The 13420-nt window shown below is 37.1% G+C and overlaps 2 protein-coding genes across 6 annotated transcripts in view; one reads left to right on the top strand and one right to left on the bottom strand.

The window, feature by feature from the left end:
• The window catches only part of TMEM117 (transmembrane protein 117), a 570487-nt gene that overhangs the window by 98035 nt on the left and 459032 nt on the right, over window positions 1–13420 (bottom strand). The gene's annotated exons all lie outside the window — the stretch shown is intronic.
• On the top strand, window positions 1812–3339 carry LOC102122787 (Y-box-binding protein 1-like). The gene is given in 1 exon segment (XM_065524060.1): window positions 1812–3339. A coding segment is annotated over 1 exon segment (963 nt). The 5' UTR covers window positions 1812–1951; the 3' UTR covers window positions 2915–3339.

Genomic DNA, 13420 nt, shown 5'->3' with positions numbered 1-13420 from the left:
CATTAAGATAATAATTATGGAACAAATAATTAACAACAATTTTAAAAATGACTTTGGTTAGTGCAGTAAGTGTCCGAAGAAAACACTGTGTGTAGCTATTAGTAAACCTGTACATTGTTTACTAAGCATAGTGGACATGCAATGTAAGAAGATAAGGCAGATGGGTGAATGGGTGAGGAAATCTTTGGATTCCATTATCCTTCTACAAAAGGGAGGGATAGTTACACCAGACTCATCACCATCTCCAAGACTTGATAAGCTCCATACAGGGACCACCTCTAAAAGCCAATAATGTAGCTTGTTCTCATAGGACATACTTCATCCATGGCTTGTGGTCCAGTGACCTTTCTCCATGTCAGAGCACCTACTCCCTGCTATAAGATACTAGGAGCCTGACATTTTCTCTTATCTATCTTTTTAGCCCCCATAAAATCTTGCATAAGTATACACAGATGGAGTTCAATGAGGGTTAGTTGAAACTAAAGCATTTTTAAAAATCAGAAAATTACTCAAATTAGTCTTTAATGCCGACTTTTAAAGTAGATCTGAAATGTGGGTGATGAAAATTTAATCTGCCAGAGAATTGTCCATAATGTAGTCAAGCCTGTGCTTTTCAGGGCTATATTGATGGCTAGATATTGTTTAGAATTATAAGAAGAAAAAAACCAATTATTTGAAATTAACTTAATCAGATAAAAATGCAAGAAAGAAAAAGGAAATAAAGGAAAACAGAAGAAAAAACATAGAGGTGAAATAATATTGTAGAACACATACCCCTTTTGGCAATTAACAAAACTGTTTTTGCCCTCTAATGTCTTATAATAACTGAAATTCATAAAAAAATATGAATCTTCATAGAATTCTCTTTTCAATTGTACATAGTATAAACCCCTAAACCAAAAATTTGGTTTTCCTTTTCATAATTTCTTATTTGAAGCAAGTTATACTTTGATATAACGGATATAAAGAAATGTTTCTTATATTTTTTCTCCTCATGAATGGAAAGATACATTATTTTTTAAAATTTTAGAAAATAAACATTCCTATTAAAACTCATTATTTTATTAAAATTGCAAACTTTCAAAAGAATTTGACTCATGACCTCTAAAATAAAAAGTACAGATTGTCTCCTGCTATGGTATAGAGTAACTTTGACCACAGAAATTCAAAGGAATTAAATAAGTATGGGAGAAGTTCTAACTAATTATTATAACTCAATAGATAGAAATTGCAAGTATTATATAATAAGAATAGCGGGACTTAAGCAAAATTTTCTCCAGGTTAAGTCTATGTGTTTTTGATTTTGTTTTCTTGAGCTTGAGAAACCTCAAATAACTCTGAATGAAATCACCACAATTTCTTTTTTCAAGAAGGAATATAACAACCTCAATGAAGAATAAATATTGATTATTATTCAAAGTTTTTTGGGTAATAAGGATATTTTCTCATCATTCTTGGCTTTTCAAGTGCATTTCCCACAAGGATGCTATAAATATATACACTTTATAGGATGCACTCATATGGCTGTATAGGTTGGTAAATAGTTGGGGCCCCAATTTTCTCATGTCCCACTTTCTTTGCCTCCCCAGCCTCCTTCACAGAGCCTCTCACCTACCTGTTATCCAGCACTGCCTGGTTAACCTCTGGTGAAACAAGGGTACTCTAGTACCTCACTCTAGTTCTATGGCCAGTATGTATTCTATTGGTCAGAGCCTGTAGTCCACAGGCTCTGTGATATTTTTAATACCATTACTGCATTTTCACCTGGAACCTCCTTTAGTAAAGATAGTTGATTAAGAAGAATTAATACGAGTTCGATCGCTAGCGGGAGCGGAGAGCGGACCCCAGAGAGCCCTGAGCAGCCCCACCCGCCGCCGCCGGCCTAGTTACCATCACACCCCAGGAGGAGCCGCAGCTGCTGCAGCCGGCCCCAGTCACCATCACCGCAACCATGAGCAGCGAGGCCGAGACCCAGCAGCCGCCCGCCGCCCCCGCCCTCAGCGCCGCCCACACCAAGCCCGGCACTAGGGGCAGCGGCGCAGGGAGCGGTGGCCCGGACGGCCTTACATCGGCGGCGCCTGCCGGCGGGGACAAGAAGGTCATCGCAACGAAGGTTTTGGGAACAGTAAAATAGTTCAATGTAAGGAACGGATATGGTTTCATCAACAGGAATGACACCAAGGAAGATGTATTTGTACACCAGATTGCCATAAAGAAGAATAACCCCAGGAAGTACCTTCGCAGTGTAGGAGATGGAGAGACTGTGGAGTTTGATGTTGTTGAAGGAGAAAAGGGTGCGGAGGCAGCAAATGTTACAGGTCCTGGTGGTGTTCCAGTTCAAGGCAGTAAATATGCAGCAGACCCTAACCATTATAGACGCTATCCACGTGGTAGGGGTCCTCCACGCAATTACCAGCAAAATTACCAGAATAGTGAGAGTGGGGAAAAGAACGAGGGATCGGAGAGTGCTCCCGAAGGCCAGGCCCAACAAAGCCGGCCCTACCGCAGGCGAAGGTTCCCACCTTACTACATGCGGAGACCCTATGGGCCTCGACCACAGTATTCCAACCCTCCTGTGCAGGGAGAAGTGATGGAGGGTGCTGACAACCAGGGTGCAGGAGAACAAGGTAGACCAGTGAGGCAGAATATGTATCGGGGATATAGACCACGATTCCACAGGGGCCCTCCCCGCCAAAGACAGCCTAGAGAGGACGGCAATGAAGAAGATAAAGAAAATCAAGGAGATGAGACCCAAGGTCAGCAGCCACCTCAACGTCGGTACCTCCGCAACTTCAATTACCGACGCAGACGCCCAGAAAACCCTAAACCACAAGATGGCAAAGAGACAAAAGCAGCCGATCCACCAGCTGAGAATTCGTCCGCTCCCGAGGCTGAGCAGGGAGGGGCTGAGTAAATGCCGGCTTACCATCTCTACCATCATCCGGTTTAGTCATCCAACAAGAAGAAATATGAAATTCCAGCAATAAGAAATGAACAAAAGATTGGAGCTGAAGACCTTAAGTGCTTGCTTTTTGCCCGTTGACCAGATAAATAGAACTATCTGCATTATCTATGCAGCATGGGGTTTTTATTATTTTTACCTAAAGACGTCTCTTTTTGGTAATAACAAACGTGTTTTTTAAAAAAGCCTGGTTTTTCTCAATACGCCTTTAAAGGTTTTTAAATTGTTTCATATCTGGTCAAGTTGAGATTTTTAAGAACTTCATTTTTAATTTGTAATAAAAGTTTACAACTTGATTTTTTCAAAAAAGTCAACAAACTGCAAGCACCTGTTAATAAAGGTCTTAAATAATTGTCAAAAAAAAAAAAAAAGAAGAATTAATACTCTAATGTTACTTCATAGGTCTAAAAACTGATACTGTAAAATTAAATATTTATTCAGAGGCACATTTTTAGGTGTGAAAGTCTAGGAGTTTGGAATAAGTGTCTGCTGAGCAATTGAAACCTCATCTATTACAATATTTATAAAGGAACTATTCTAGGAGTCAGCAAGATAGCAGACTAGGAGATCCTCTACTCATATCCTCCCATAGAACAATAATTTGGCAGCTATTTATGGACAAAAGTGCCTTTTCCTAGCTTTAGGATTCAGATACAAAGTCCAAGACTGATCACGGCTGTCTGAGAGGGCAGGCCTGTACCCAGTCCCCAGGCTTATGAACAGTGGTCCTGGATACAGACCCAGAAACAGCCTCATCCCCCTATGAACTTGGCTACAGCTCCATTTGGTCTTCATCCTGCCACCAGAATCATCCACCAAGGAATGAGGGAGGAGTCATGCCCACATGCACTTTGTACAACAGACCTGTTGATCTCAGCCCCAGCTGTGGACCCTAAAGAGGCCCTGTAATTCAGCTCTAGCCATTCTCACCTGTAGTCTGAGAGCATTTCTGCCCACACAGGGATCTGCCAGGAGATATGCCCATTCATGCCCTGGTGGCAGTCCCACCAACTTTGGTCCCACTGTAGATGCTGAAAGAGCCCTTTAACTTTGTTCCAACTTCTCTCAGCTGTGATCTGAGAGCAGTTCTGCCCACCAAGGGACTTTATAGAAAACACGCTCATCCATGCTCCCAGAAATGGGCCTCAGGCTGAATATAGATCCTGAAGTAGACCTGTGACCCAGCTCCAGCCCTTCTCAGCTGCAGTCAGGGGCAGTCTTGCCCAGTCAAGAACCTGGCAGGAGGTACATTTGTCTGTGACCCTGGAGAGAGATCTAAAAACACTGAACTCAGCTGTGGACCCTGAAGCACCCCCTGTAACTCAGTTCTAGCCCCTCTCAACCACAGTCCAGGACCAGTTCTGCCTGACCAAGGATCCACCTAATGACCCAGTGGGAGCCCTCCTAAGAACCTGGAGAGAAAGACATCAAATAGCCTACCTGGCAACAGGCCTACCATCTGTGGAGCCAACTGTAGAATCTAAAGCACACTCTTGCCCTAGTGTCAGTTCTACTGCCCAAAGTCCAATCTGTCTTGAGACCAGACAGGATTCATATACACTCGTGCTCCTTGTAAGAACCAGCAAAAGTCACGTGACCCAGTTAAAATTCCAGTCGACTGTGATCCCACAAGAAATCCTAACAGGCTGGGAACACTATAGAAGAAGATCAACATCCACCAAAGCCAATCTGTAAAGACTTGAACAGGTATTTGTTCCTTCAAATGTAGACACAAATGCAAAGCTACACAGATAATAAAGAATCAGATAAACAAGACACCACAAAAGGAAAGTAGTAAGTGCCAGTAACAACCCCAAAGAAATTGAGATCTGTGAACTATCTGATGGAGAATTCAAAACAATCATATTAAAGAAGATCAATGGGATGGAAAAGGAAACAGACAACTAAAGGAAATCAGAAAAAGAATGCATGAACAAAATTAGAAGTTAATAAAAAACAGAAACCATAAAAAAACCCCAGAAATCCTGGATTGAAGAATATAATAACAGAACTGAAAAAATTCAAAAGAGAGTTATAATATCATATTTAATCATGCAGAAAAAAAATATCAAACTTAAAGACAGGTCACATGAAATTAGCCAGTTATAGGAATGACAATGGAAAAAGAGTAAAGACAGTATACTAGGCCAAGTGGCTCATGCCTGTAATCCTAGCACTTTGGGAGGTCAAGGCAGGTGGATTGCTTGAGGTCAGGAGTTCGAGACCAGCCTGGGCAACACAGTGAAACCCTGTCTCTTAGAAAAAAAGAAAAATCAGCCAGGCATAGTGGCCTGCACCTGCAGTCCCAGCTACTCGGGAGGCTGAGGCAGGAGAATCACTTGAGCCCATGAGGCAAAGGTTGCAGTGAGCCAAGATCACACCACTGAACTCCAGTCTGGGTGACAGAGCAAGACCCTCTCTCAAAAAAATAAATAAATTCAATATATATAGAAAGAGAGAATACTAACCTATGGGTACCATCAAGATAATAAATACATGATTTATGAAAGTCACAGGAGAAGAGAGAAAGAAAGAAACAGAAGGCTTAAAGAAATAATGCCTGAAAACTTCCCAGAGGGATACAGACATCCAAATTCATGAAGCTCAAATAATCTAAAGAAGGACCCATTCAGAGAATATTTTTCTGAGACACATTACAGTAGTTCCCCTATATCTGTGGTTTCACTTTCAATGCTTTCATTTACCTACAGTAAGTCAACCACAGTTTGAAAATACTAGATGGAAAATTCCAGAAATAAACAATTCACAAGTTTTACATTGCATTCTGTTCTGAGCAGAGTGATGAAATCTTACTCTATCCTGCTCTTTCTTGTCCAGGATGTGGATTATCCCTTTTTTCAGCATACTGACACTGAGTATGCTACCAGTCATTTAGTCACTTAGTAGCCATCTGTTATCAGATTGACTGTTGTGGTATTGCAGTTTTCCTTGTGTTCAAGTAATACTTATTTTACTTAATAATGGCTCCAAAGCACAAGAGTAGTGATCCTGGAAATTTGGATATGCCAAAGAGAAGCCATCAAGTGAAAAGGTGAAAGCTCTTGACTTAATAAAGAAAGAAAAAAATGGTATGCTGAGTTTCCCAAGATCCACGGTAAGAACAAATCTTCTACCCATGAAATTAAGAAGAAAAAATGTAAATTCATACTAGTTTTGCTGTTGCACCTCTGACTGCAGAAGTTATGGTCACAATGTGTGATAAGCAAAGATGGAAAAGGCATTAAATTTGTTTGTGGAAGACATGAAGAGAAACAGGTTCCAACTGATGGCAATTGGATTCAGTACTATCCACAGTTCAGGCACCCACTGTGAGGAATGTATTCCTCACAGATAGAGAGGGAATACTTTATGATCAAATTGACAAAAGTCTTAAACAAAGAGGGAAACTTTAAAGCACCAAGAGAAAAGAGACTCATCACAAAGAAGGATACTCCGATAAAACTATTGCTGAACATCTCAATAAAAAACCTTGAAAATCAAGAGAGAGTGGAATGATATATTCAAAGTGTTGAGGAAACGAAGAGTTAAGATAGAATACTGTATCCAACAAGGCTGTCTTTCAGAAATGTAGGAGAGAGAAGGAGTTTTCCACAGAAGCTGAGGCTAAGGGAATTCATTGCCACTAGATCTGACTTTTAAAAGAATGCTAAAGGTAGAACCTAATGCTAAATTGAACTGAAAAGATGCTAATTGACAAAATAAAAATATCTGAATATATAAAATTCACTAGTAGTTAAAAATACAGTCAAGTTCAGAATATTGCAATAGTTGTATATAAACCACTTATAACTTTAGAGTAAAGTGGGGTGGGGGAGGGGGGAGAGATAGAGTTAGGAGATATACCTAATGTAAATGACGAGTTAATGGGTGCAGCACACCAACATGGCACAGGTATATATATGGAACAAACCTGCACATTGTGCACATGTACCCTAGAACTTAAAGCATAAAAAAAGTATTAAAATAACTATAGATACACTAATTTGTTAAAGATATACAATATAAAGAGATGCAGAGTGTGACATCAATAGCATAAAATGTTGACTGGGGAGTAAAAATGTAGCATGTTTGTATGCAAGTGAAGTCAAGTTCTTATCAACTTAAAATGGAATGTTATAAGATCATTTATGCAAGCCTCATTGTAACCACAAAGAAAAAACCTCTAGTAGATACACAAAAGACAAAAAGAAAGGAATTAAAATATAGGATTTTAGAAAATCATCAAAATACAAAGGAATACAGCAGGAGACAAGGAAAGGAACAGAAGAATAGCAAAACATTTTAAAAAGTGGAAGTCATAAGTCTTTACCTATCAATAATTAGTTTAAATATAAATGGATTATATATATATATATATATATATATATATATATATTTCTTTTTTTTTTTTTCTTTTTTTTTTGAGACGGAGTCTCGCTCTGTCGCCGGGGCTGGAGCGCAGTGGCCGGATCTCAGCTCACTGCAAGCTCCGCCTCCCGGGTTCACGCCATTCTCCTGCCTCAGCCTCCTGTGTAGCTGGGACTACAGGCGCCCGCCACCTCGCCCGGCTAGTTTTTTGTATTTTTTTTAGTAGAGACGGGGTTTCACCGTGTTCGCCAGGATGGTCTCGATCTCCTGACCTCGTGATCCGCCCGTCTCGGCCTCCCAAAGTGCTGGGATTACAGGCTTGAGCCACCACGCCCGGCCGGATTATATTCTTTCATCTTAAAATGCAGAGTGACTGAATAGATTCAAGAAGCAAAAACTAGAGTCCATTATATGCTTCCTATAAGATCATCATCAGTTTAGTCTTAAGGACACTCATATGCTGAAATGCAGGAATGGGAAAAGATATTCTAATCAAATAGTAACCAAAAGACAGCAGGGGTGGATATATTTAAATGAGACAGAATGGACTTTCAGTCAAAATCTGTTACAAGAAACAAAGAAGGTCATTATATAATAAAAAAGGTCAATATATAAAGAGAATGTAACAATTTCAAATATATATGTATCCAGTACCAGGGCATCTAAACTACTAACAGAACTGAAAACAAGAGACAGCAATACAGTAATAATAGGGGACTTCAATTTCTATTTGCAACAATGAATAGATCACACAGATCAAAATCAACAACGAAACAATGGACTTGAATAACACCATACGCCAAATGACTAACAAATATATTCAAAACATTCCATCTGAAGCAGCGAAGTGAACTTTCTTCACCAGCACACATGGAACATTCTTCAGGATAAGATCATATGTTAAACCACAAAACAGAGATTAAAAATTTTTTAAAGATTGAAATCATCTCAAGTATCTTTTCTGACCACAATGGTATAAAACCAGAATCAATAACAGGAAGATTCTGTAAAATTCACAAGCAAATGAAAATTAAACAACATGCAACCTGGACAACCAATGGGTCAAAAAAGAAATCAGAAGGGAAATCAAAAGTATCTTGACACAACAAAAAATAAAAACAGAACATACCCAAACTGATAGGATGCAGTAAATACAGTTCTAAGAGGGAAGTTTATAATAACAACTGCCTATAATAAGAATAAAGAAAGATTCCAAGATAAAACACTAAATTTTATACCTCAAGGAACTAGGAAAAGAAGAACAAACTAATGCCAAAGTTAGTGGAAGATAGGATGTAACAAAGATCAGAGCAAAAATAAATCAAATAGAGACTAAAAAAACAATGAAATACCAACAAAGCCAAAACGTGGTTTTTTGAAAAGATAAACAAAATTGATAAATTTTTAGCCATACCAACCAAGAAAAAATAAGGGACTCAAATAAAAATATAAATAAAAGGGAAGACATTAGAACTGATACCACAGAAATACAAAGGGTCATAAGAAACTACTCTGAATAATAATATTCCAAGAAATTGGACAACCTGTAATAAGGATAAATTCCTAAAAATATACAAGTTACCAAGACTGAATAATGAAGAAGCAGAAAACCTGAACAGACCGATCATTAGTAAGTGATTGAATCAGTAATCAAAAACCTCTAAAGAAAAGTCCAAAACCTGATAGCTTCACAAGTGAATTATATCAGAGATTTAAAGAGGAATTATTATCAATCATTTTCAAATTCTTCTAAAAATTCAGAAGGAGAGGATACCTCCAAACTCATTTTAAGAAGCTAGCATTATTGTGATACTAAAGCCAGATATGGATACTATAAAAAAAGAAAACTATAGGTCAATATTCCTAATGAATATAAATGCAAACATTTTTAAGAAAATGTTATCAAGCCACATTAATAGTACTTTAAATGAATACCATGATCAAATGACATTTATCCTTGGGAAGCAAGGATATGTTAGCTTACACAAATCAAAAAATGTGACGCATCACATTAAGAGAATAAAGGATACAAAGCATATGATCATCTCAAATGCAGAGAAAGCATTTGATAAAATTCAACATTATTCCATGATAAAAACTCTCAACTAATTAGGTATAGAAGAAATGTACCTCAACGGAACTAAGGCTATATATAACAACCTCACAACCAACATCGTACTTAACAGTGAAAAGATGAAAGCTTTTACTGTAAGATCAGGAAGAAGAAAAGATGCCCACTCTCATCATTTCTATTTAACATGGTACTGAAAGTTTAGTCAGAGCAATTAGACAAGAAAATGAAATAAAAGATATCCAATTCAGAAGGGAAAAAGTTAAACTGTTTCTGATTGCAGATAACATGATCTTACATACAGGAAACCCTAAAGACTCCACAAAAAAACAAAACAAAACAAAACTGTTACAACTAATAAACAAATTGAGTAAAGTTGCAGGACAAAAAATCAACATACAAAAGTTAGCTGTGTTTCTACATACTAATAGTAAGTCATCTAAAAGAGAATCAAAACAATCTCATTTACAAAAGAATAACAAAGAATAAAATTCTTGGGAATAAATTTAAAAGAGGTAAAAGATCTGTACACTGAAAATTGTAAGATGTTAATGAAAGAAACTGAAGAAGAGAGAAAAAAATGGAATACTTCCTATCTTCAGAGATGGGAATACTTAATACTGTTAAAATGTCCATATTACCTAAACAAATCTTCAGATTCAATGTAATTCCTATAAAAATTCCAATGTCATTTTTTCAAAGAAATCAGAAAAACTTTTCTAAAATTAATATAAAACTATAGAAGATGGTGAATAGCCAAATGAATCTTGGGAAAGTAGAGCAGGGCCAGGCACAGTAGCTTGTGCCTATAACATCAGTGCTTTGGGAGACCAAGGTAGGAGGATCTCTTGAGACTGGAAGTTCCAGACCACCCTGGTAACATAGTGAGATCTCATTTTTATATTAAAAAATTAATAACTAGCTGGGTATGATGGTGCATGCTTATAGCCCCAGCAACTCCAGAAGCTGAGGTGGGAGGATTATTTGAGTCCAGGAGTTTGAGTTTGCAGTGAGCTATAACTAAGCCATTGCACTGCAGCTCCAGTGACAGAGAGAGACACTTGTCCTTAAAAAATAAAAAAGAACAAAACTGGAGGCGTCACACCTTCTGATTTCAAATTATGTTACAAAGCTATAGTAATCAAAACAGTATGCTACTGGCATAAAAAAAGAGATACATAGACCAATAGAACAGAGAGCCAGAAATAAACCCATACATAGACAGTCAACTAATCTTTGACAAAAGCACTAAGAATACAAACAGAATGGCATTGTGATAAATGAATATCCATATGCAAAATAAAGAAATCAGACTGCTACCTCATACACAAATATTAACTCAAAATGGATTAAAGACTTAAATGTAAGGCCTGAAAACATAAAACTCTTGTAAGAAAACAGGGGAAAAGCTCCTTGACATTCGTATTGGCAATGATTTGTTTTGGATATGACATCAAAAGCAGAGGCAAAAAATAAAAAATAAGAAAATGGGATAATATCAAAGTAAGAAACTTATGCACTGCAAAAGAAACAATCTGACAAGGGGTTAATATTAAAAATATATAAGGAACTCATATAAGTTAATAGCAAAAAATGAAATAACCTGGTTAGAAAATGGGCAAGGGATGTGAATAAACATTCCTCCAAAGAAAACATACAAATGCCCAACAGGTGTATTTAAAGGTGCTTTATCTCACTAATCATCTGGGAAATGCAAATTAAAACTACAATGACATATCACTGTTAGAATGGCTATTATCAAAAAGACAAGTGGTAACAAGTGTTGGTGATGGTGTTAAGAAAAGGGATCCCTAGGCTGGGCGCGGTGGCTGTAATCACAGCACTTTGGGAGGCTGAGGCAGGTGGATCACGAAGGAGTTCAAGACCATCCTGGCCAACATAGTGAAACCCTGTCTCCACCAAAACTACAAAAAATTAGCTGGGTATGGTGATGGGCGCCTGCAACCCCAGCTACTCAGGAGGCTGAGGCAGGAAAATCACTTCAACCTGAGAGGCGGAGGTTGCAGTGAGCTGAGATTGTGCCACTGCACTCCAGCCTAGGCAACAGAGTGAGACTCCATCTCAAAAAAAAAAGAAAGAAAGAAAGAAAAAGAAAAAGAAAAGAAAAGAAAACAGATCCCTTTTACATTGTTAGTAGGAATGGGAATGTAAATTGATTCAGAAGTATGCAAACAGTAAGGAGGTTCTTCAAAAAATAAAAAATCGAACTACTATACAATCCAGCAATTCCACTTCTGAATATATATCTAAAGGCAATTAAGTCAGTATCTTGATTAGATATCTGCACTCTCTTGTTCATATCATCATTATTCACAATAGACAAGATGTAGAACAACCTAAGTACCTGTTAATGGATGAATGAAGAAAGAAAATGTTACACATACATACACAGACATGCACACAGACACACACACACACACACAATGGGATAGCATTCAGTCTTAAAAGAGACGAAATCTTTCCGTTTGCAACAACATGGATGCACCTGAAGAACATTATGCTAAATGAAATAAGCCAGATATAGAAAGACCCATACTGTATGGTATCACTTATATGTGATATCTGAAAAAGTAGAACTCATAGAAGCAAAGAGTAGAAGAACAGTTATCAGGGATTAAGAGTGGGGAAAACTGAGAGATGTTGTTTGACGTGTACAAACTTTCAGTTATAAAAAGAATAGGTTCTGAGGATCTAATGTCCAGCATGGATGACTATAATTAATAATACTGAAGTTTTACTTGAAATTCACTAGCAAGGTAGGTATTGAGTGTCTTCACCACATGCGTACATACATGTACACACAATGGTAACTATGTATGATGACTATGTTCATTAATTTGATTGTGTTGATATATGCATAGGTATATAAAATCATGTTCTGTACTTTAAACATATACAGTTTTGTTAATTATACCTCAATAAAGCTGAAAAAGGGAGTAATTCTTATTCATGCTAATAATCTCATTGTGAATAAAGTTATTAAAATTAGTAATTAAAACTTTTTTTTTATAATTTGATAAGTACTTTGGTAATTAGAATTTATCGTAACATTTTGTGTGAGAGATTCCTGAGGCCAAATCAGCACCAATTCACCTCTTGGATGTTTTCATTATTTGATATATTTATATAAAATAAAATACTCTTTCTAAGAGCTCTTGATAAGTGGTTTTCCGGCTTTATAATGTACTTCCATTTTGACAAAGGGTATTGCTACAGATCTCAGGAAACAGTTACTGGTAACATCTTATTACTCCAAAGGGAAATTAAAGGAGGTATTCTGTCTGATATTTAATATTTAATTCTCCAAAAGGAATAAAAATGGAAATCATTAAATATGAATGCATACAGCTCAGAGAAAAAGACCTAAAAATAAAATCTCAAGAGAATGGAAAAAAGAAAAGAGGGAGCAAAATACTTTTTAATTGGTCATATCACCTCCAAAATTATGCTTAGTGCCTTATGTAGATATAACTGCAGATGCAAATGTATTGCATACCATTTGTTTTTCTGAGCCATTTCTTGTAAAATTGATAGACTTTACCATGCTACGATAATTTAGCCAAAACCATTAGTTTGAAAGAGCCAGAGCTCAGTTAGTTGGGTTATATAAAGAGTCACTTTTCTGTAAAACTGTCATGAAGGAAAGAGTAATAATAGCAAATTACTGTTTCAGACATATGGCACTTAAGCCAAGCACTGGTATAAGGTCTTTATACAAATTAACTGCAAATTAACTTACGTAATGTTTACTACTACCCCAATATCATCCCACCCAATTTAAAAGTACTGAAACTGAATCACAGAAAGTTTCAATAACTAAACCAAACTTATAACACATACTTTAAAAATTATATAACATATAAGATAGAAATGATGTAAGATGGTTCAAGTCCAGGCTGACTCATGACAGTTTTTGTCATAAGCACTGCACTGCAATGCCTCTCATAGGAAGCACTTGAATATTACCCTCCTGTTATTATGTTTGTAGCCAGGATTTC

Source organism: Macaca fascicularis, chromosome 11, assembly GCF_037993035.2.
Source record: "Macaca fascicularis isolate 582-1 chromosome 11, T2T-MFA8v1.1".
Classification (NCBI taxonomy): Eukaryota; Metazoa; Chordata; class Mammalia; order Primates; family Cercopithecidae; genus Macaca; species Macaca fascicularis.
The sequence above is the reverse complement of the archived record's forward strand: the minus strand, read 5'-3'. Positions and strand labels throughout refer to the sequence as shown.